Below are 22,568 nucleotides of genomic sequence, written 5' to 3' on the forward strand. Positions count from 1 at the left end.
TGTATTTTTATTTTGCTGGAATGAGAATAACCTTGCAAGAGATTGCCTGTCTTCTTACATATAAACATGCATGTATATTTCAAGCAGTTGAGTATAGATGGACATAGTGCATGTATCTATTACAGGATGAGATGACAGGAAATGCATAGAATTTATAAACATATTAGATGGAAGAGAGATGGATCCATAATTTCATTGTCTGCCTTGAACTTGTTTTCAATGAATGTTTTTCCTTTTTATTCCAGAAGGTCTGGGCAGCAGTGTGTTCCTGCGTCCATGATTGGCTTTGGTCAGCAAGTGTCCAGTGGGAATCCACAAACTTTTGGAAGGCCCCCCAACCAGACATCCCAGCCGCCTACTCATTGTACAAGGCCCCCTAACCCTGTGGAGTATCTGCCTCACATTGCTTCTGCTCAGCACAGATTCCTGCCACCGCCGGGCACAGGGCCCCTTATGTACCCAGGAAATATACATGCTCAGAGTGGACCAAGGCCCCCAATCCAGCCAGCCTTTTTGCCGCACCCCTATCCGATACCTGCCTACCCTGTCCAAGTTCTACCGCCAAACATTCGTCCTAACGTCCAAGTATCCGGTGCAAACCAGCAATACCCTGCACAAGTTCCTGGCCCTCCAGTTAGCTTGAACTGTAGCATTGCGGACTCCCATTCCGCCATGGAGCCGAGATTCCCCACGAAAGGTGTGCGTACGCGCCCCCTCCGACATCGTCCAATGACCTATCAGCCCTTCGTTCTGCCCATGCACTCAGCACAGCACCCCCCTCCAAGCAGGTACCCCCCTCCCATGCAGCAGTTCCCCCCCACCAGTGCACCACCCCCTGCTTCCTACCACCCCCAGAGTTACCCGAACACTCCCCCCTACACTGAGCCTGACTGTGCCAAAGAACAGAGCGGATCCAACTGGGGGGCAGGCTGGGAAGACTGGGAAGTAACCGAGTTGAAGAAAAGTCTGTACAGGTAAGGTGCCGCTTTGTTTGGTACCATCAGCTTTTAAGTTTTATAAAACATACCAATAAGGCCATATTGATTTGATTGTATGGATGACGTCCCACGTGCATCAATTTTCTGCCATTTCCAAAAGTAAATGAAAGTAGTAACCACACTGTAAATCATACAAAGTAGCTTCAATATAAGCTAATATATGCCGTTGATTGCAAAAGCAAATATTGGAAAACGTAAAGGAATATCCCAAGATCATAAAAGGTGAGAAAGAACAAAAATGAAGAATCTATTGTTCGGTATACTACAGTCAAACCTGCCCGAGCGACCACCTCTTCTCAGCGACCACCTGGCCATTTCGACCGCTTTTTCTCGGTCCCGATTTATTTTCCCATTGACGTAAGCATTAAGCGACCTTTTCTCAACGACCACCTGGCCAACGCGACCGCGACCGGCCCAAATTGGGACCCATAACGACCGCATCATTTTCAAAATTGAGGTTTTCATCGATTTTTGATGATAACTAGCACGATTTTGTGCCAAAATCGGCCAGTTTTCGTCTGATTTTGGGGTTAAATTTACAGTTTACAGTGTGCCTGTTGTATTTGAGATTAAAGTCCTCGCTTCTTTGCGTGCGTGCAGTGTGCTTGCTTTATGCCATTAAGCACAATGGAAACCATTTATACTTTCCATGGGTATGTTTTGAGTCAATACTCTTCTCAGCGACCACCTGTCCAAACCGCTTTTTCCCGGTCCCCCGGGTGGTCGTCTTGGGCAGGTTTGACTGTATATTCTTTGTGTCCAGTCATATGTTCAAGCTTCCTCGGACTACTTAGATTTCATAATGAAGGCAACTTCTTTTTTGTCAACCTTTTTTTTTACTCGCACACTCGCTCGCTTCAGTTTTGGGGTTTTGATTATATAGATGATTGTCATCCATATAATCAAATCAACACGGCCTTATTACTAGTTATGCATCTATTCATTTCCCATTATGACAATAGATAATATTGGGTACCAGAAGTACAGAAGTTTGAAATTCTTCTTCCATCTTCAATCAACAGAGAGTTTGCGACCCTGCTGTCCAGCCATGGCCCCCTAGGTGAGAGGGATCAGCCTGTGTTAGGACTCTTCATGGGGATGCCTACAGAAGCAAGGCAACTCATCAAGGTAAGTCTAGTCTTCTTTATACATTGTGGTCTGGATTAGGAGTGGGTACAAGTACAGAAATTTCAGGTATAGGTCCGCTTCAGGTACAGAGGATCAGGTACAGGTCTGGACCTGAAACTGGACCTAACATTATATTGTAAATGGGTGATACCAGGGTTGTAGCCAGCACCCGTCCTTCAGTCCTTTGAAGGAATTCTGCAGCTGGGGACTGAAAAAAAAATTGCCCATTCTGTCCTCTGTAATGGACAAAAACTATATGTAAAGTCAGTAAAGATATAAAAAACGTCTTCTTGTGTAATTTTTCACCAAAGCAGATGAACAGCTTAGTCTACCAGCAAAATCTACACCTCAAAATGCAGGAAATTGGGTTTCAGAGGGTCTAGATTTCAAAAATTTTCAGGGGAGTATGCCCCCGGATCCCCTTAGGAACGTTATGCCTTCGGCTCGACGTCTCGTTCTTTCTGATTCAAAATCGAGGGGACTGAAAATGATTTCAGGCTGGCTACAACCCTGGGTGATACTAAAAAAAACAATGGTCCATTTTGCTACAAATGAATCTGTTTGGTGGAGTATCTGCTACCCACTTGCATTTTAAAATCATGTAATAAACACTTAGTTTGTAGAAACTTTGTAGAAATGATCCACCCCTAGTCAGAATTCATGAACTAGAAAGTAGTGTTTGTGTGTGTATGTTTGTTTGGATGGACAGTGTAACTGCAGTAGGTCTGGATGGATCGTCTTCATGTTTGGTGTGTGGGTAGATTTAGATGAGACCTCGAAATGATTGGATTTTGGGCCCCATACTAAATAATAGTGACTTTTTCAAGTACTGCAGCAGAACGTCCAGTTATGGTATTCTATTATGTTATTGCATTAACACTCCCTTTGCGCTTGAGGCTGTGACCATTGAGCGACTGATATTAGATTGCTTAACAAATCGCATACGCTCCATTTTCCAGCTATAAAATAGCAAGGCCCAAACACATCCAATTTTGGACACTCAATGGTTGCGTAGTGATTGCAGTGTAGTGGAAAGGGCAGTTTGCCCCTACCCTTTGGGGATGGGACATGGAATAAGTCTGCCTTTAAAGTCCTGATATTACATTTTGTATCTTGCATTTAAGCTATATGCCAGATATTTGCCAGATATTTGTACCAAGCTATATGCCAGATATTTGTACCAAGTTAACAAACTGTTATGACAGAGAAAATCTCAGTTTTGCATTCATAAAATCAATCACAAGTTGACAAACTTTATGAAATGCTTGCTTTCTACCTTAAGATGTATTGCTATTCTACTCAACAGGAGTGCGGTGGCGTGAAGGCCTTCCTGCTCCAGAGCCCAAAGTTCAGTGAGGAGGGGGGGAAGATTTGTCTGTCTGATGAACCACGGACACACGTGGCTGTGTCTTCTGCCGACAGTGGGCAGGGGAGCTGGGAGAGTAACGCAAGTAAGTTGTCTATAAACCACTACAATCTTATTTTCAGAAAAAATGCTCCTAAACCAGTTGAGTTCACAGTTCACTGAAGAGTTTATCTTCTATTGGTTGTGTCACAGAGAAGACAGACGCTGTGTACAGTTTTTTTATTGGGGAAATCCCACACCACTTTATGACAAGTATAATGAACAGTGGATCACAGCTTGATATCCCATCCTAAGGACTGTGACCCTGGATCTGGTATTAGGCACGATATAGACACAGTTTTTCCCGATATCTGCGAGCTGACAACCTCTCACCGACAGCTTTTTTCAGTGTCTAGATGGAACTGTAATATGGCCATAAAGATATTGGCAGAATTTCTCCCGAAAGGTCCGGAGCATTCGCCTGATAGCTTAGCAGGGGTCCCCGATAGCTTAGCAGGGGTCCCCGATAGCTTAGCAGGGGACCCCGACAGCTTCCGCGTGTGTGTAGATGCGTCCTGACTTCGGGAGGGCTTATTAGCATATAACGCGGGCTCATTAGGCTATATAGCTGTTTATGACTGCAAGCGCCACGGGTGTCCCACAGCCAAGATCCCTCCCTCCAGATCCCTCCCTCCAGATCCCTCCTGACATCTCCACAGATATCGGTAAAAACTGTGTCTAGATTGGGCCTTAGAAGCACATATGGATGTCGCAATGTGAGATAATAGGAAGATCTATAATGCTGGCCATAGGTGGTCCTAGCTAGGACAGGGCCACCCCACATATGGTTCTGATAAGAGTTCAATAAAGGGACCGGACCCCAGGCCTGTCCGACACAGTTCTGACCAAGCAAGCAGCGAGTGTGTGTCTCATCGTATTCTCCCCTACATTTGGTGGCTTGCGGTGTGTTGCCGCTTTCGAGCGGCCGAACCCGTGCTAAAATGTGCCCTTGGCTCGCCCGCTACCATGTTGCCCGACCGGCCCGCTACCATGATAGACTCTCGAACAACTGTGGGGTTTCATCCGTCCAGACCCACCAACTACTGCAGTATGGGCCCTGACGGTGTCCAGCTACATCCTTTGTTGGCCAGCTCCCTCTGCGAAGCTTCTTCCACCAGTAGGGCTGTGTACCTAAATACCCGTACATGTACCGTACCTAAAAAATTGTTTAGGTACAGGTCCGGACCTAAACATCTGTGTACCTGTACCTAAACAAACTAAATCACTATTAAACACTACTTTTTAAGACTGCTGGACAAGTAAATCCCGAATCAACAATGACAATGGTAATAATCTTGCAGTTAAAACTTAAGAAAACTTGCAAAGAAATTGTTTTGAGATTCAAATATGTAATTCCCCATACAAAGATGACAAGAAAGACAGTTAGCTACATGTTTAACGTACATATACTTGGTTAAACTTTTTTAGGTACAGGTGCAGGTCCAAACCTGTACCTAAACCCGTGTACCTGTACCTGTACCTGAAATTTGTTTAGGTACACAGCCCTATCCACCAGTGAAACGCCGCTTCTTGCCGCCGACTCCAGTCCATCCGGCGGGGGCTGCCTTCCACCGCCGTCGCCTACCGGCCCCGCTACTGCCGCCCCCGGCCACCCCACTAACAGCTCATGCTAAGCCCGCCATCCCAAAATCAAGGAAGGCCAAATGTAGATACAAATGTCAATTGTCAACGGAAATACACTATGACAATGAATTTTCATGAAAGCTCAAGTTGTGATGTCTATTTGTCAAGAAGTTAAGAGCTAAATTGCTAAATGTAGTCTTTTGCAGTAGGAATATCAATAAGCAATAAGCAGTGACAAAGTCAACTGTCAACAGCAACTGAGTGTGGTGCCTCAATTACATTGTGTTAAGAGGTATGTAAAGAATCCAGAGGTTTTGACATGCAGTCATAATAGAATTTATTGAAGTTCCTGTTGGATGTTTAGTCAATGTTGCATCAGAATTTCGTCCATTATGATATCTTGTTCCACACTACATTTAGGAAACTATAGCCTGAATATCATCCTTTGTTTGGCAAACATATATACCCTATACATGTATACAATACATTCTGTCCAAGTGCTTTTCTAACACTGTGCATTTGAATAGTCTCCTCCAGGCCTACGTGTACCAGTGGCATCAACCCCAATGCCATGGAGTTTGTCCCCAGTGAGTGTTCCTTCAGCGAGGCTAGCTCTGACGACGTGTTTGTGGAAGGTGAAACATATGAATCAGAACAACCAGGTAAAGATTATGAATATCATGATAGCTAATAGTATATGTTTCTAATATGTTGTGATTCAGTCTATGTGTATCCCAACTGTCCATCCAAATTAGCAGGCAGATTTTTTATTCTTCTATCGGCCATCTTTTTGTAGTTTTATGTATGTAAAGATATCAAAGTACAATAGTATACATCATATTCTTAACATCTACATGTAAGTTAGAAAGATATTAAAAATGTCTCTCATGGTACTTGTTTAAGATTTGATAGCTTGTAACTAAGTTTTATTATTAGGTTTTTACTTAAATTTAAGTGGTGCACCCAAAATTTTTTTGGTTCACCCAATTTCTTAAGCTGGGTGCACCAGTGCACCTAATCCCAAAAATGAATTTCGAGCCCTGTAACTATATAATATATATATATTATGTTTGTAAAATGTATTGATGCAATCTATGTGTATCCCAGCTGTCAATCCAAGTTAGAAGGTAGATTTTTTATTCTTCTTTTGGCCACCTTGAATTTGTTTTCCTTCAACCCACTTCTAATTGAAGGAAAGATCCTTACAGAAAATCTGTTTTTCTGTCATCTTGTGCAAATTTGTGTCAGTTTATTTAAATTTTGAGTAATTCATTCATTTACATGTAGTCTGTCAAGGTTAACTGAAGGGTCTTTAATTTTTTGGTCATATGCAGCAAACTTGGATGATGGAATAATGAATGAAAGAAGACCTGTACATATATAATATTATGCTCTCTAACAAGCTAAGTACAGGTCAAAGTAGGGAAAAGAATGCAGTTTCAAGTGATTCTAAGTACAAGTTGCGTTGGCTTAGACCCTTGATTTGACTGAAGTACACATATTTGAGGTGTTGCTTAGTGCTTCTGTGGTCACCTATTCCACTGTTTCTCTGATAGCAACTAGTAATCGGACAATTAATTGATGTAATTATATTTGTCAACTAATTAGAACATACCTATCCACCAAAAATTTTAAATTCAATCCTTGCATGTAATTTCTTCGTCACAGATTCGGAATCTGCATTCAAGGAGATTGCGACAGCTTACGGTATCCGAGTCACTCGCCCTGAAGCCTACAGCCTCGAAGACTGCAGCCTTGAGGGTGTATCTGGCGGCTCCCTCCCCGAGGCATTGCCAAAAACTGGACCTTGTGTGTTAGCTGGAGCTGGCGATGCAGTACAAAGTGAAGAGATAGAGGGAGCAGAACACACTTTTGAATCATCATGGGCTGTTGTTTGGGATGAACAGAAGATGTCTGAATTTAGCCATTCTACAAGCAATGCTGGAAGCTCACATTGGTCTACTGCCTCAGAACAGCTGGACAGCAATTTAACCATGCCTACAGACTATGAGGACAAGGAGGACTTTAAAGGTACCGCTGCTGGGGAGCTTGTTGGGGTTGAAAACTCTGAACTTGTTGAAGAAATAACTGTTACGGCAAATGACGATGCCAAGTCACAAAACGCAGACTTTGCCGTACAGTTAGATAACAAAGGGAAACAGGACTCTGTGAAAGGGAGTGACGTAGTAGTAGAAAGTGATCTGGGAGAGTCTTGTATTGTGGAGGATGAGGTTGGTGAAAGCAGAAATAGTGATGAAAATCATGAAGCAATTGCCTATGATGACACCATTTCAAAGATGTGCAAGGACGCTGACGAAATGTTGCAGGTGTTTGATAGATCTAGTAGTTTAGGTTATGACTCATACACGTATACAATAGCAAAAGATGAGAACATATCAGATCAGGTCACTTCTAATGGTGCCATCTCTTTCCCCAAAGCAGAGGGGAATGCTAACATACCTGAAACTTTAACCCAAACAGAGGATGGAGTCAATGACGCAGAGACAACCATCTCTGAGAACACCTTATGTTCCTGTGAGAATGCGGTTGGCTTCCCCACCTTTCACGAAGAAACGGCCACCGTCGAGCAATCGTTGGACACATTCTTTCATGATATGCAGCTCAACAAAGATGGCAGCAATGACGTACAAGAACACGATGAAACTTGCTGTCAAGCAAACTTCAACGAGAACAATAACAATGTAGACAAGCAATTTTCTACCGAGCAAATTGCAGAATGTGACACCAACGAAAATGTAGAGATGGGGCATGTTGAGAAGTCATTGATCAAAGAAAGGCTGTGCCAAGCGGAGATGACCAACTACAACCTTCATCAAGAACTGAACCAGACAAAAGAAGAACTGAGCTCCAACTTCTCGAAGATGAGAGACTCAGAGAAAGCATTGGGATACATGGAAGAGGAATGCAAGAATCTTGAGAAACTGATTCAAGAGAAAGAAGAGAGGTATCAGGAGCTTCAGCAGTACACCATCAAAATGGAGGATAGAGTTAAGAAAGTAGAGCAGGACCTTAGTGAGATCATGGAAGTCAGCCTTACCAGGGCACAAGAAGTGGAGAAGACTGTGCAAGCTGCTTTGGGAGATAAAAAACAGATCCGTCATCTTGAGGAGAAGCTAACTGATCTTCAAGAGGAGTTAGAGACTGCTAAGAAGGCACTGAAAACTAAGGAATCTACCACAGAAGCTTCTCCCTTGCAGCTTGTAGCTGTTGAGAAAGCGCTGACAGAAAAACTGCAGCAAACTGAAAAATGGCTGTGGAACTACGGCAAGGAGATCCCAGAAGAGTTGAAAGACGATAAAGAGCAGGTAAAAGACATTCAGATGACTGTTCAAGCTGCCATCGTGGATCAAAACCAGATCCACCATCTTCAGGAGAAAGTAATGTCTGGGCTACGAGAGGAGTTAGAAACTGCCAAGAAGGAACTGAAAGCAAAGGTGTATGCTGCAGAAACGGCGCACTTGCAGCTTGCAGCTGTTGAGAAAGAGCTGACAGAGAAACTGCAGCAAAGTGAAGCACAGCTGCAGAGTTCCCTTCAGCATAACTGCAGTCAGGATGCTCCAGAAGAGTTGAAAAAGGTCCAGGAGCGGGCGACTCAAGCTAAACTCCAGCTCGCAGCTGTTGAGAAAGAGCTGACAGAAAAGCTACAGCTTACTGAAGCACATCTGCAGCAACACTGCAGCCAGCCTGTCTCAAAAGATGAAAAGCAGATACACCCACTTCAGGAGATACTATTTACTGTCCTTGAAGAGAAGTTAGAAACTGCCAAGGAAGAAGAAATGTACCAATTGCAGCATGCAGCCGTTGTGAAAGAGTTGATAGAAAAATTGCAGCTGACTCAAGCAGAGCTGCAGAAGTCCCTGCAGCAATTCTGCAGCCAGGATGGTGCAAACGGAAAACAGATCCATCAACTGCAAGAGGAAGTAGCTGCTCTTCAAACGGAGTTAGAAACTGCAAAGAAAGAAGAACTATCTAGCTTGCAGCATGCAGCAGTTGAGAAAAATCTGATAGAGAAACTACAGATTGCTCAAGAAAAGCTACAGAAGTCTTTGCAGCAAAACTGTAGCCAGTTTGTCCTGGAAGATCAACAACAGATTCGCCAACTTCAAGAGGTATTAACCACTGTCCTTGAAGAGGAATTAGAATCGGCCAAGGATAAAGAAATGAGTCTTAAGAATCTCAAATCTCGTGAAAAAGTGATCATAGAGAAATTGGAGCTTGCTCAAGCACAGCTGCAGAAGTCCCTGGAGAAGGATGTTGCAGATGAAAAACAGATTCGTCAACTGCAAGAGAGAGTAACTTGCCATCAAAAGATGTTAGAAATTTCAAAGATACACCAAATAGAGCAGTCGCAAGCCATAGCTCGTAGGGAAAACTTGATAGAGAAAATAAAGCTTGGTCAAGCACAACTCCAGAAGTCTTTGCAGCACAACTGTAGCCAGGACATGTCAGATGAAAAGCAGACACTGCAGGAAAAGGTAACTGCTCTTCAAGAGGAGTTAGAGACTGCAAAGAGGGAGCTGAAAACCAAGGAAGCTGCTGCAGAAAAGGCACAATTGCAGCATGCAGCTGTTGAGAAAGAGCTGACTGACAGACTGCAGAGTACCGAAGCAAAGCTGCAGTATTCTATGCAGCAGTACTGCAGCAAGGATGTCCCAGAAGATGAACAAGAGATGCATCAGCTACAGGAGAAAGTTACCGCACTTCAAGAGCAGTTAGAAACTGCCAAGAAGGAAACAAAGGGGTCTGCTACAAAAGTGTCTCCCTTGCAGCTGGAAGCTGTTGAGAAAGAGCTGACGGAAAAGCTGCAGCATGTCGGAGCACAGCTGGAGAAGTCCCTGCAGATGTTAAAAACTGTCAAGAAGGAGCTGAAAACAAAGGAATCTGCTGCAGAGAAGGCACACTTGCAGCATGCAGCTGTTGAGAAAGAGCTGACAGAGAGACTGCAGCACGCAGAAGCACAGCTGCAAGAGTCCCTGCAGAACAACTGCAGTCAGGACGAGTTGAAAAAGGCTGAGGAGCGAGCAACTCAAGCAGAACTTAAGCTTGGGAAAATGCTGGGCGAGAAACTGACGTTAGCTGGATCACATCTGCAGCAGAATCTCAGCCAGTGTGGCCCAGAAGAGCTGAAAGAGTTTATGGAGTTGGCTCAAGTACTTCAACAGCGGCAAAAAGAAAATGAGATGACTCTAATAGCTGGCCTTGAGAAGGAAATAGAACTTCAGAAGAAATTGATAACTAATCTTCAACAGGGGTTAGAAACTGCCCAGGAGGAAGGGAAAACAAAGGAAGCTGCTGCAAAAATGACTCGCTTGCAGCTGGAAGCTGTGGAGAAAGCGCTGACAGAGAAACTGCAGAACACTGAAGCACAGCTGCAGGACTGCCTGCAGCTGAACTGCAGCCGGGATGAGTTGAAAAAAAGCCAGGAAGAGTTGAAAAAAACTGAGAAGAAAGTAGCTTCTCTTGAAGAGAAGCTAGATACTATCAAGAAGTTACAGAAAACACAGAAATCTGATGCAGAAAAGGCACGCTTGCAGCATGCAGCTGTTAAGAAAGAGCTGAAAGAGAAACTGCAGCAAATTCAAGCTCAGCAGCAAAAGGATGCCTCAAAGGAAAAACAGAAGCTGCAGGAGAAAATAACTGCGCTTCAAGAGGAGTTAGAGACTGCCAAGAAGGAGCTGAAAACAAAGGAGTCTGCTGTAGAAAAGGCTGACTTGCAGCTCACAGCTGTTGAAAAAGAGCTGACTGAAAGACTGCAGCACACGGAAGCAGAGCTACAGAAATCCCTGCAGCAGAACTACAATCAGGATGTTGCAGTTGAAAAACACACGCTCAAGGAAAAAGTAACTGCTCTTCAAGAGGAGTTAGAACATACAAAGAAGGAGCTGGCAGCAAACAAGTCTGCAGCAGAAAAGGCACACTTGCAGCATACAGCTGTGGAGAAAGAGCTGACTGAGAAACTGGAACATACAGCAACACAGCTGCAAAACCTCAACCAGAAGGTGCCAGAAGAGTTGAGAAAGGCCCAGGAGAAACTAAAGCTGACTGAAGAACAACTCCAGAAGGCCCTGCAGCAGAGCTTGAGCAGGGATGAGTTGAAAAAGGCCCAGGTGCGAGCAACTCAAGCTGAACTTCAGCTTGCAACCGTTGAGAAAGAACTGACGGAAAAACTGCGCCTTGCTGAAGCACAGAAAGTCAGTGAGAATGTGGTGGAAGAGTTGGTGAAGGCCCAGAAGCGGGCGACTCAAGCTGAAATTCAGGTTTGAACGTTATCTTCATGTTATAATTAGCCAGGGTACAATCCGGATAGTAGTTTGCTCTGACTTTTATTATACACTATATACAGTTGCTTCTCTGCTATTCTGTCTGCGAACTTGGGTCTCTAACGTCTAGAGACCCAAATTTGGACTAGGGCGCTGATTGGTCCCTACACATTAAGTGAATTAAGGGATGTTTTCAAGCATTGTTCGAACAACACCCAAAACGCCCTCAGTCCACTTGCAGGAGGGCCAGTTGGAAAGCCTCTTGGAAAGAGCGCTTTAGAACCCATTCCTTCATTTGCTCATTAACTAATGTCACCACCAAAAGGTTTGAATGTATAGTTCCCCAGACAGGTAGCAGAAGTGAACATAGGAGCAAACTACTACTTGGATGGTATCCAGGCTTTTTGTTTGTTTGCTTTTAACCTTTGTTTCTTCATGAAAGCTCAAATGGGCCTGCAGGCTCAGTCCCTTGAGTGGTTGCTTAGGCCTGGGTCACATTTCCAAGGGATGTTTTAAGAAACGAAAATTAAATCATATGCCAAGAAAAATACACGAATTATGCCCTTGAATCTTATTTTGACATTTTGTGCATTTTGATGTCTTTTATATAATTTTTTTTGCTCCCGATAGTTGCCCGGTCGGGCCCCTTTTTTTAAATGTGACCTAAGGGTTAGGCCAGGTCTTACTGTGTAATTAAATTTTGTACTGGACATGCAATTCAGCCTCTGGCTGCCAGGTGTCTAAAACAAATCATTCGTCGTCGTTCACCAGGTTTTGAACTCCACGTTCCGCTGGTGCCGCTCTGAGCTGGAGGAACAGTACAGGGAGGGGGAGAGGATGTACAGGTTCTTCACGGAGAGGTGCATGCTGGGAGAACGAGAGCTGGAGAAGTTCAGCTGTGATTGGCAGGACTACACCAGCGACATCCTCAAGCAGATCACTCAGGTTCAGGTGTGTGCCTTACATGGAAAACAGTGCCATAACATCATGCATAGCACTAAACATAACACCAGGAATAGGTACTGTACAGGTCTGGACCTGTGCCTGAACTATTTTGGTATGGTGTTGTGTTTAATGATGACAGAAACAGAAATAAAAGTTGACAGGATGTTTATGTAGACTTTGTCTAAATTTATGTATCTTATGAAGAGAACCCATGCTTTCATGTGGATCTTAAATAAAAATGGTGTTCATTTCTAACAACCATACAATTTTTCAGGGAAAATCTTTGTGCTAGGATTTATTATAAATGTTTTAAACAGTTGAAAAGTTATTTAGCATAAGTTTATTCAGGCACAGTAACAGTACATGGATGTCCCAGTATTTTGGACCTAATACATGGTTTTCTCTGTAATACAGTGGCCAGTAATGATTATAAAGAGATACATAGGTACTGTACACATTGGCATATATAGGCCAAGGTTCACAAAAATTTTAAAGAATGTTCCAAGACAATCACTTAATATTCAAGGCCTGTATATTGTATTGCCAGTTTGTTAGACTTAAAGATGTCATGTCAAAATATGTGCAAAATTAAATCCTTACGTGCCAATTCTCTTGTTGTTGAATGATAAAAGTTCCACCATCAGTGGTTGACTGTTTCGTGTTGACCCCTCCTGCAGCTGCTGTACTCCACCAATGTCCAGAGGCTTCAGTCAGGCCAGCCGCTGTCCAGCCTTCCCCAGCTCAGCCTGGTCAGGCCACAGATGCCACGACTGCCTGACCTTACTGCAAATATGGTGAGTCCATATACGTGGGTGATGACTTGTTTCCGACAAAAATGGGATAGGGAATGTCCTGAGCAGCCATTGTAACCCCTGCTTCACCTATTGGGTCAGTTAGTCCTCACTCATAGCGAGCAATTGAGCTGGAGCAAAAGTGATAGATGGACACATGAACTACAATGAAGTGGATGTAGTGAACTACAATTAAAGAAGGCACCAAACAAACTTGACATATGTCACATCAGAGGCTTGATATCTTAATCTGAAGCCAGACAGGATGCAAAGCAGAACTCGTATTATCTGTAGCATCTTTGAAGCAGATAAACTTAGTATAGTAGTAGAAGAGTTGTCAGTACAGCCATCTTTAACCCATGACTAATCAAAGGATAAAATTTTCTCTTTCATCTCAGCTGAGCCCACCTGACAGCTACAAGCTCCATCTTGTCCCACTCTGCCCTATCGCAAACCAGTCAGTCTCCAGGCCAACCAGCCCTCCACTGCCCATGCCTACTGGCAACGTAGACTGGTCTTCCTGCATCCCTCCACCAAAACCCTTGCAGGAGAAAAACTCCACTCCTGATGGCACCAGTCCCCAAGAAGCAGGGAATGAAAACCATCCTCTAAAATCTGACCAACACGTCAGCTTACCTTCAAACTCTAAAGGCTCATCAACTGAAAACAGCAACTCTTCAACTCAGGAGAACTCAGCCTTACAGGGCAAGAGAAGTCCTGAAAATGACGTTCAACCGCCGCCGAAAGCCAGAGTTTCGGAGGACAAGAAGCGTCTTCGTTTGCCGTCTGGGATGTCGAAAGCTGCCGCTATCCCTAGCGGTGCAGTACTAGTCTCGAAGAGGAGGAGGCGCACAGAGTCTGGAAGCAGCTGTAGTTCGAATGTGACTGAGGCAAGTGTGGCATCTGTGGCTGGCTCCTCTGGTCCACCTGGACTTGTGAATCTGCAGGTTAGAGTGATTCTTTTGTTGTATGATTTTAGCTTTGTTCCAACACAAAGGACACACAGACCATGTACAAGTATTTTCAGTAGATCATGACAACCAGGCTTTTAGCTAGCAATGCGTACAGCCGTACAATGTACGGCCTTCGCTAAAAAAATCGCAAAATGTACGCCCTGTTTTTTGGATGTACGCCTTTGGTACGCCCTTATTTTCCCGGTAACTTGAGATATTACTTTTGTTGCAGTCTTTATTTTTAAAATATTGATAAATGGATGTTGTTTGTTGAGAAAATTTCGCTTAATTTGCCCTTGGAACACATCTTTTCTGCTATATATTTTCAATGAATTAAATGTTTGTACACATTTTTCTGTACTGTGTAAAGTTAAAACGCTGATGTTACAGGCTACAAGTAACTTTTCAGTGCATTTATTTTCAGCTATGTTCTTAACAGTAGATACACAAAAGAAATATAAGATGTACCTGGCAGTCCTGGCTACACTTTCTCCTCTGTTGGTTTGCAGATTTTCTTGTAGACTTCTTTAGCTTGCTGTTGTTATATATGTAACAGTCAAGTTTCACCTTTAGCAGTAAGGTTAATTTACTCTCCCTGATTGTATGTATTAACTCATGAAACATTATATGTAAGGGAATCAGTGTTATATTACTTGAAAATTACCTCATGTATTCTTTAAGCCATATCCACCTCAAATCAAAAAACACATACCGAGCCATTCTCAGGACAAAAGTAGTGTTGCAGCAAAGACAAAAATTTGGCTATATTCTACTTCAAAATGCAGGAAATAGCATTTCAGAGGCTTTAAATTTCAAAATTTTCCGGGGGAGGATACCCCCCGACCCCCCTACAATGCTCGCGCCTTCGGCGCTCGTCGCGCGGCAGATGTACACCCTAAAAAAATTCCTAGCTAAAAGCCTGATGACAACCTTCATCAGTTGGCTGATTCACTGCGGCGACTGTACCGAAACTGGATGCGTGATGATGTCAGGAGTGAATCAAAGGTGGTTGAAAGACTGAGCCTACTGCCGTCACAGTCCAGAGAGGGTTGATTTTCCCTGATGTACACTGCCTCCTTCACGCCCTTCCATCAACCTTCTTTGAACCATGATGGTGGTAAATGCTGTCTTCCTGCCACCTTTGATTCACCCCTGATGTCATTCCAGGAAACGTTTCTGGGAAATCAGTGCAGTCAATCAGACCTTTGATGTAGGTCGGCTTGGTGTGAGTTTCCTTTAATGTTTTTTAATGCTACCAATATAGATGAGCTTTGATTCAAATATTTGTATGATTCTGGGTTTTATGATGGTGCTTCTTATGAATTTTGTCATTTTATTAATTTTTGTACATGTTTTCCACAAGGAACCAATGATGCCCCATACCACTTCACCTGCCAAATCTGTGAGCCAATCACCTGCAGAAAAATCTCAGCTTGCTCCAAAGTCTGGTGTGGAACTGCCTAAGCCCAGTACAGGGAATGAAGACTCCCTCCATCCAGAAACTGGCCAATCAGCTTCAAACCAAAGTCAAGACAGCCAATCAACCAACATAGTGCATGTGGCCGGCCTTGCCCAATCAGGACCAGGTTATCAGAATGTAACCGGCCTTACCCAATCAGCACAAGGTTATCAGAATGCAACCGGCCTTGCCCAATCAGCACGAGGTTACCAGGTTATCAGAATGTTACTGGCCTTGCCCAATCAGCCAGCTACATGGCACCACATCCAATGGGCTTGATGCCACCAGGATATGCAGGACAGCAAGCCTTTAGTGTTCCAAGGCAGGTGCCTCTTGGAGCTGGACTGCAGTTCCAGCCTGACATCCACAAGTTCTCCTCTACACCTCCAGGTGTCTTCGAGTTTGCTGGTCACCATCTAACTCCACCAAATGTCTTACCGAGGGATCAGGGAGCACACTCCCAGGTGCAACCAGGTGCTAAGGACACAGCTGAAGCACCTTCTTCACTACAACCAAACAAAGAGCAGCTGAAAGCATCTGCTAGCATCTCAACGAAAACGTCGGACAATCAGAAGACAGCCTCCTTTACCCAAGCTGTCAGGCCTAAATCAACTATCCCATCTGACAAGGCCAGGGCACTGGTGCAACAGGCACTCACAGAGGATGCACTGGACACCCAAAACAAGTACCAGGCCTTGGATACTGGAATAGAGGACGCCACAGAAGAGGTTGATGAAGCCGCACCAGCAGCCAAAGGGGTTGCTGAACATGGCGGCTCCGATGAAACGCGGAGGAAAGCGGCGAGTCCCGTCTCACAACTGTCAAATGTCCAGCAGCTCAGCAAGTTCCCTGAGATAGAGGACAACAACAATAGCAACAATGAAGATGAGTGGCAGATGCAGGTGAGGGTTTCTCTTCATACTGTAGCTCAGACAATACATTGTACCTATAATCTGTTTGTTTTTTTAGGGATATAGTCAGTTGTGAGGCTGTGCATTTGTTGGTGTAATGGTTATGGTGTTTGACCCAGAATCCAGAGGACCTGGGGTTCACATCCCCTGACATGCTGCCAGTGTTGTGCCCTCGGGAAAGGCACATAGCATGACCTTCCCTGCTGCACTCAGGTGTAAAACTGTGCTAAAACTTGGCTAGGAAGGGTACATGAAAAAGACAGTGTAAGGAGAGACACAACCCATTGCCCCATTGCACTAATCTCCAAGCAAACCTGTCAATGGCAAGGCAGTATCCAAAGGGCCAACCGGTATCCAACAGACCACCAAAGGCCTGTTGGATACTACCCCTGTACCACTGATTGATCTGCTTGGACATAACTGCCCTCAAAAGGACTACCTTTACCCTTTTTTCTTTTAGTTTGAAGATGCATACAAAAGTATTTTTCAGAGTTGGTTTTGATTAGGGCTGTGTACCTAAACAAATTTCAGGTACAGGTACAGGTACAGGTACACGGGTTTAGGTACAGGTCCGGACCTGCATTTGTACCTAAAAAATTTAAACTATGTATATGTAAGTTAAACATGTAGCTAACAATAATTTCTAGTGATAAATTGTAATTTTTGTATGGGGAATTACACATTTGAATCTAAAAACAATTTCTTTTCAAGTTTTCTTCAGTTTCAACTGCAAAATTATCACCATTGTCATCGTTGATACGGGATTTACTTGTCCAGCAGTCTTAAAAAGTAGTGTTTAATAGTGATTTAGTTTGTTTAGGTACAGGTACAGGTACACATTAGGTCCGGACCTGTACCTGAACAATTTTTTAGGTATGGTACAGGTACGGGTATTTAGGTACACAGCCCTAGTTTTGATGCAATATAAGGCAAATACTGGAGAAAAGAAAGACCTTCCCAATGTAAGATTGGGATCTTTCTGTTATTGCCTTGTCTTTGACTGTTTCTATTTGTTTGCAGCTGAGTAAGAAGAAGAGAAAAGTGCTTGCAGCAGTGAAGGAGTCGGAGGCTCCACAGACGAGCGGCAAAGCTGCCGCCAAGCAGAAACTACTGGACAGACTTCAGGCAGACCTCCCAGGCTACTCAAGGTTAGGAGGAACCAATACACATTATTGTATACATGACAGTCATATAGGGTGTATGACAGTATGAGGGATGTCCTTACGGCTCAAATGGTAGCAGACTCACAGTTGAGCTCCTGGTTCCAATTAGTTGGTTCATGTAACTGGAAGACCCCCGTTCAATCCTAGGAAGGACATCTTGGTTGGGGTTGCACCCATTATTCGAAGGGGATGTAAAATGGGGGTCCCGTGTTTGGGGAGCTACTGTAGTCTCTACCAGACTCCGTCCGTGGGTCGCTGTTCCCTAGCCAGCTATACTTCTCAGCTCTGGCTGGCTTACTGGCAGTGACATATGGAGTCTGATAGAGTCTGAGACTACTACCTCAAGCACATTGAAGGGGAAGGGCTAGCAACCCGTCCCTGTAATAAGATATCTTTCTACAACAACAGCAAGGAAACTTGCTGTCCGTACAGTCACTAGCCAGCACAAGGGTACAAGCAATCAAAGAGGGTGTAGGAATTTATTACACTATCATACATGTGTATGTTGAATGTATGTTCTTGTATAGATATACCTGACATATAAATGTGTGTACCTATTGTTAATGTGTGTCCGTGTAAATGTACCCATAGGGAACAGTTGCTGAGCGCGGCTGCTGCAGTACGGCGTGCGAGGCATGGCACCCTCAGCAGCCTGCCGTTCTGCATCATCAGCGGAATGGTGAAGGCAGAGCTGTACAAAAGTCAGCTGCCTGCCCAGGTGGAAACATCAAATCAGCCCAGCTCACAAACCCCACCTAGCAGCCAGCTCCAAACTGCACCAAGCAACCAACCTGGGACTCGAGCCAACAACCTGGTCCAAGCCACACCGAGCAACCAACCTGGGAGTCCAGCCAGTGACCAAGCTGCTAAAGCCCCACTGAGCACAGAGGCTCAGTGCACAGGCACTACCCAGTCCTTTGAAGCTGGTAGTAGTGCCAACCAGGTTATTGAAGTGAGTATTTTTCCTGTTTTATAACAAATTTGTATAATATATGAAAATGTGGTAAAAAACTAATCTTACTGCATGTTATTCACACCCCAAGAAGCAGTGAAGCTTTCCTCCATTTGATTCCATTATTATTTTAAATGCATTTAAGTTTGCATTGATTTAATTTTGCCATGAGAAAAAAAAATGTGTTCACAGTGGTTTGGAAATTGCAATAGCACTATAGACACATACTGGTACAGTAATGGGAATGACAGCAAGTCTAAAACCACCTAGTAGGGACTCAGCAAGGGTGCTATGTAAAGATAGACAGAACAATTCCCTCTATCATCATTATGTTGTACAATGTATAGTGCATTTAACATGTAGAACTTAGACAAGACAAGCCGAGAGAGTCACAGACAAGACAGTATGCGGGCAGAAGATAGAAAACAAATTCACTGTAGTAGTGAAGTGTAGTAGTAAAACCGCCTTGAACACATACATGCATTTACAGTATATTATTACTACACCTGTCCAGCAGTAAAGAACAGCTATGGAGAAATTTTAATGTATTAAGCTACTGTATTTTCAGGCGACTGAAGGAAACCTGCAGCTTGCCAGGAGCCTGCTTCAGTTAAAGTACAAGACGGAGATGTGCTCTAACTTCCGCAGCAGCGGCACCTGTCGCTTTGGCGACAAGTGTCTGTACGCGCACGGGGAATGGGAGCTGCGCCGCACTCCCAAGCTGACACCCTGTCCAGCTATGCAGCAGAAGGTGGGTAAAATAGGAAGTTAAAAGGTGTGTCTGCATGGTTTTACAGTCTACACACTCTTCCACTTGAAACATTATGTCCAAATTCTGTGGCGCCAGCTTCCTGGGATAACAGTTAGGTCGGGACATGGCTGGAAATGAGTTGCATCATTCGAGGGTTGGATAGAGCCGGTGGCTCTGTCTGCGCATGAATGAGCTTGAACACTACCCACTGTACCTCAAAATGTGTGGCATTGTGTGGCGCAATTGACAAGGTGTTTGTCCCAGACCCCAGAGTTAAACAGGCTCGAAACCGCTGATTTGTCCCGACGTTGTGCCCTTAGGAAAGGCACTTTACACGACTTTCCTCACATCACTCAGATGAAAATGAGTGGCTAGCTTTGGCTAGGACTATCCTTTGGATAGGACGTTAAATGGTGGTCCATTGTTTGAGTAGAGCCACACCATGAGCACATTAAAGAACCCATCGCACTTATCGAAAAGAGCAGGGGATCTTCCTGGTGCGATTGGTGGAACCCTACAGTCCTATGGCCGCACCTGGGGCAATTACTGTAGTATTGAGGTCACTTTAGTGGCGCCAAATGGCAGACCCTTGCAATTTACTAGTGGCACCAAGATACATGAAGATTGAATCAAAACTGTATCCTAATCTACAGGGACACTGCCCACATGGTGACAGCTGTATCTTTGCACATTCCAAGAATGATCTGAAAGCACCTGCCAGGACACCTGAGCAGGTGAAACCTGTCGCAGCTGTGAGGAGGACGTCCCCGACAGCTCGCATGCGTCTGGTGGACCTGAAGAAGAAGAAAGAGCAGACAGAGGACAGACTTGACAAAAAGAGGCCTCTCTGGCAAACTGTAGAGGTAGAGATATGCAGTCTTCCTTCTTTCTCTTGTAAAACCTTTCTTGTCTGAATACTGAAAATTGCATGGTGTAATATAGGTTTCAGAATTTTTTAAGGATGTATAAGCTTTATCTTGCTGATTTTTTTTCAACTTTGTAGATGCTGGTAACATACTAAAAGTTCTGAACTTTTAACAGTTATATGCATTTTGCTCTAGGCTCTTTCAGAGCTCGAGGCCTCTATAAGCATTTTATATTATATAATGCTCAGAAATAGCATCAAAACTTTTGTAGATTTGGATAAAGTACTAACTTAGTCATTTGGTATCTGTAAGAGCTAAATATGCCATTTTTAAGGGAACTAAAACCATAGTACATGTACACAGAGAGAAAAGAAACCCAGTTATAACAATGTGATATACATGTACTAGTATTTTTCTTAGTGGGAAATGATGGTAGTACAAAAAAACAAAGTTACTGTATGACAATATGATATATTTTTCTTGGTACAGACAAAGCAACGGTCACAGTCCCTAGAGGCCGACGTCTGTGCCATCTGTGTGGACGACCTATATGACCTGATGGGGTCGTGTGTCCGCACGCTGGACTGCGGGCATCGCTTCCACGATTCCTGCGTCTCGCGCTGGCTGCTGAAGGAAGAGCGGACGTGCCCCTGCTGTAGGCAGCTCGCCTTGCTTCCCGAAGAGTTCCCGCGCTTGAAATAGTCCAAATGCTAAGTGTTAGACAGTTGGATTATTGAAACTATTCAAGCTGCTCAAGACCAGAATTTATGCATCAAAAGACAAGCTTCAGAAATCCCTATAAAACGTTGAATACTGTATTACGCACACTCAGGAAAGCTCGTTTGAAAGATTTGGAATGAATAGAGAAAGCAAAACTAGAATTTGTTCCAGGTTTACATTTTCAAAGTATTGAACCTTGGACCTTGAAGAATTGGAACTTGGACCTTGTAGAATTGTTAGTACTGTGAAGCAATACAAATATGGTGCAAAAATGCTACTGAAGTGCCTGACTTGGAAAAAGATAGAAGTACAATGTACATGTAGTCATTGATTAGTTATTACTGCAAAGATGATATGTGCAGGGAAGCTGTCAAGTGATGATATTTTTGTACTTAATTATTGTCTTTCTGCACATTTTCCTTCAGAGATGAGCTAGGGACCAAACTATGGAATTCTACCATGCAATGAATATTATTCAGAAATGCTTCCTTTTGTGTATGAATCTATGTATACTAAACATTGAGAACTTAATGGATAGAAACATTTGTCAACAGCAATGGGAGGGCCAGCAATTTCTAGAACACTATAATGATGGAAGAATTATTTAGCTTTAGATGCACACTAAGTTACAGAACATGACAAAAATTGTCCCAATTTGTATTTTGTAATACCTAAATTGTTCCCATTGAATTATAATATTTAAAAAAATGTAGTGTATCATTTGTTATTGTAGGTTATAGAGTTGATGGTCTAGCATTTCTGTTTCTGTTCATTCAAATCTTTTGATAAACTTCAGTTACTGCTGTGGCATGCCTAATATGTTGAACTTGAGTGGTAATGTCTTACTGAATGTTTATACTATTTATATCAGATATTGGAAGGTACAGACTACAGATTTAAGTAGTTTTGTATCTGGTACGGTTTGGTGGTCAACCAATCCAAAGAACTGATGACTTTGTACAAGCACCATGTTGCATTTGGTACAAGGCAAAAGTCACAAGTGTTGTAGAAAGCATAACTAGGAAATGTTTTTGTATGTTCTGTTTTGCTTTTGTATGTTTATAAAAGACCAGTTATTTCATTCATTGTTGTGCTTTTTCATTTTGCAAATGATACATAGGTTATACATGTGTAGTAATGCTAATTGTTATTTCATGCACATATTACACCACCTATTGAATAACCTCAGACTATGAAGATTCAAGTTCATGATTCATCATAAACATTTGTACGGTCAAAGTTCGAAAGCCCCTGAGACAAACAAAACACATCTGGATTATTATGTAAATCAACTAAACTTCCATATGTTGCAAGTATGAAATTCTGGTGATAAAGTACCATCTATGAAATTATGCCCTTTGATTATGCAAATTATTTCATTATTTGCATTACAAATTAATGTTCCTATCTGTCCAGTTATGTATTATGCATGTTTTCATAGTCCTACATATCATTAAGTGCATTGGATTAATACCTTTGTAATATAGATTATGCAAATTTGATTGACATTTGCATACTTGTAAACCATTCATTCATTCATTCTTATCATCTAATATCATTCAAGCTTCCCACATACCAAAAAGTCACAACGGTCCATCAGCCCTTTCTTGATAGAAATGCATTCACAATTTTAACAAAATTTCCCTTGCAGTTTTAGACAA

General features: G+C 43.2%; 1 protein-coding gene across 2 annotated transcripts; it reads left to right on the forward strand.

Moving 5' to 3' along the window:
* The first annotated feature begins 242 nt into the window (after nucleotides 1-242).
* On the forward strand, nucleotides 243-21,988 carry LOC118403716. Of its 2 annotated transcripts, XM_035802490.1 has the most exons (16): nucleotides 243-974; nucleotides 2,021-2,126; nucleotides 3,433-3,577; nucleotides 5,643-5,777; nucleotides 6,784-7,146; nucleotides 7,597-11,393; nucleotides 12,168-12,347; nucleotides 13,019-13,135; nucleotides 13,531-14,079; nucleotides 15,449-15,671; nucleotides 15,758-16,446; nucleotides 17,476-17,603; nucleotides 18,210-18,570; nucleotides 19,139-19,321; nucleotides 19,975-20,184; nucleotides 20,677-21,988. In XM_035802490.1, the coding sequence occupies exons 1-16, from the start codon at nucleotides 277-279 to the stop codon at nucleotides 20,887-20,889; spliced, it is 8,097 nt and encodes a 2,698-aa protein (XP_035658383.1). In that variant the 5' UTR covers nucleotides 243-276; the 3' UTR covers nucleotides 20,890-21,988. The 2 variants fall into 2 exon arrangements, with proteins under 2 accessions (XP_035658383.1, XP_035658382.1); XM_035802489.1 differs by having other exon boundaries at nucleotides 6,784-11,393.
* The last annotated feature ends 580 nt before the right edge of the window (nucleotides 21,989-22,568 follow it).

Source organism: Branchiostoma floridae, chromosome 16 (assembly GCF_000003815.2).
Source record: "Branchiostoma floridae strain S238N-H82 chromosome 16, Bfl_VNyyK, whole genome shotgun sequence".
NCBI classification, from domain to species: domain Eukaryota; kingdom Metazoa; phylum Chordata; class Leptocardii; order Amphioxiformes; family Branchiostomatidae; genus Branchiostoma; species Branchiostoma floridae.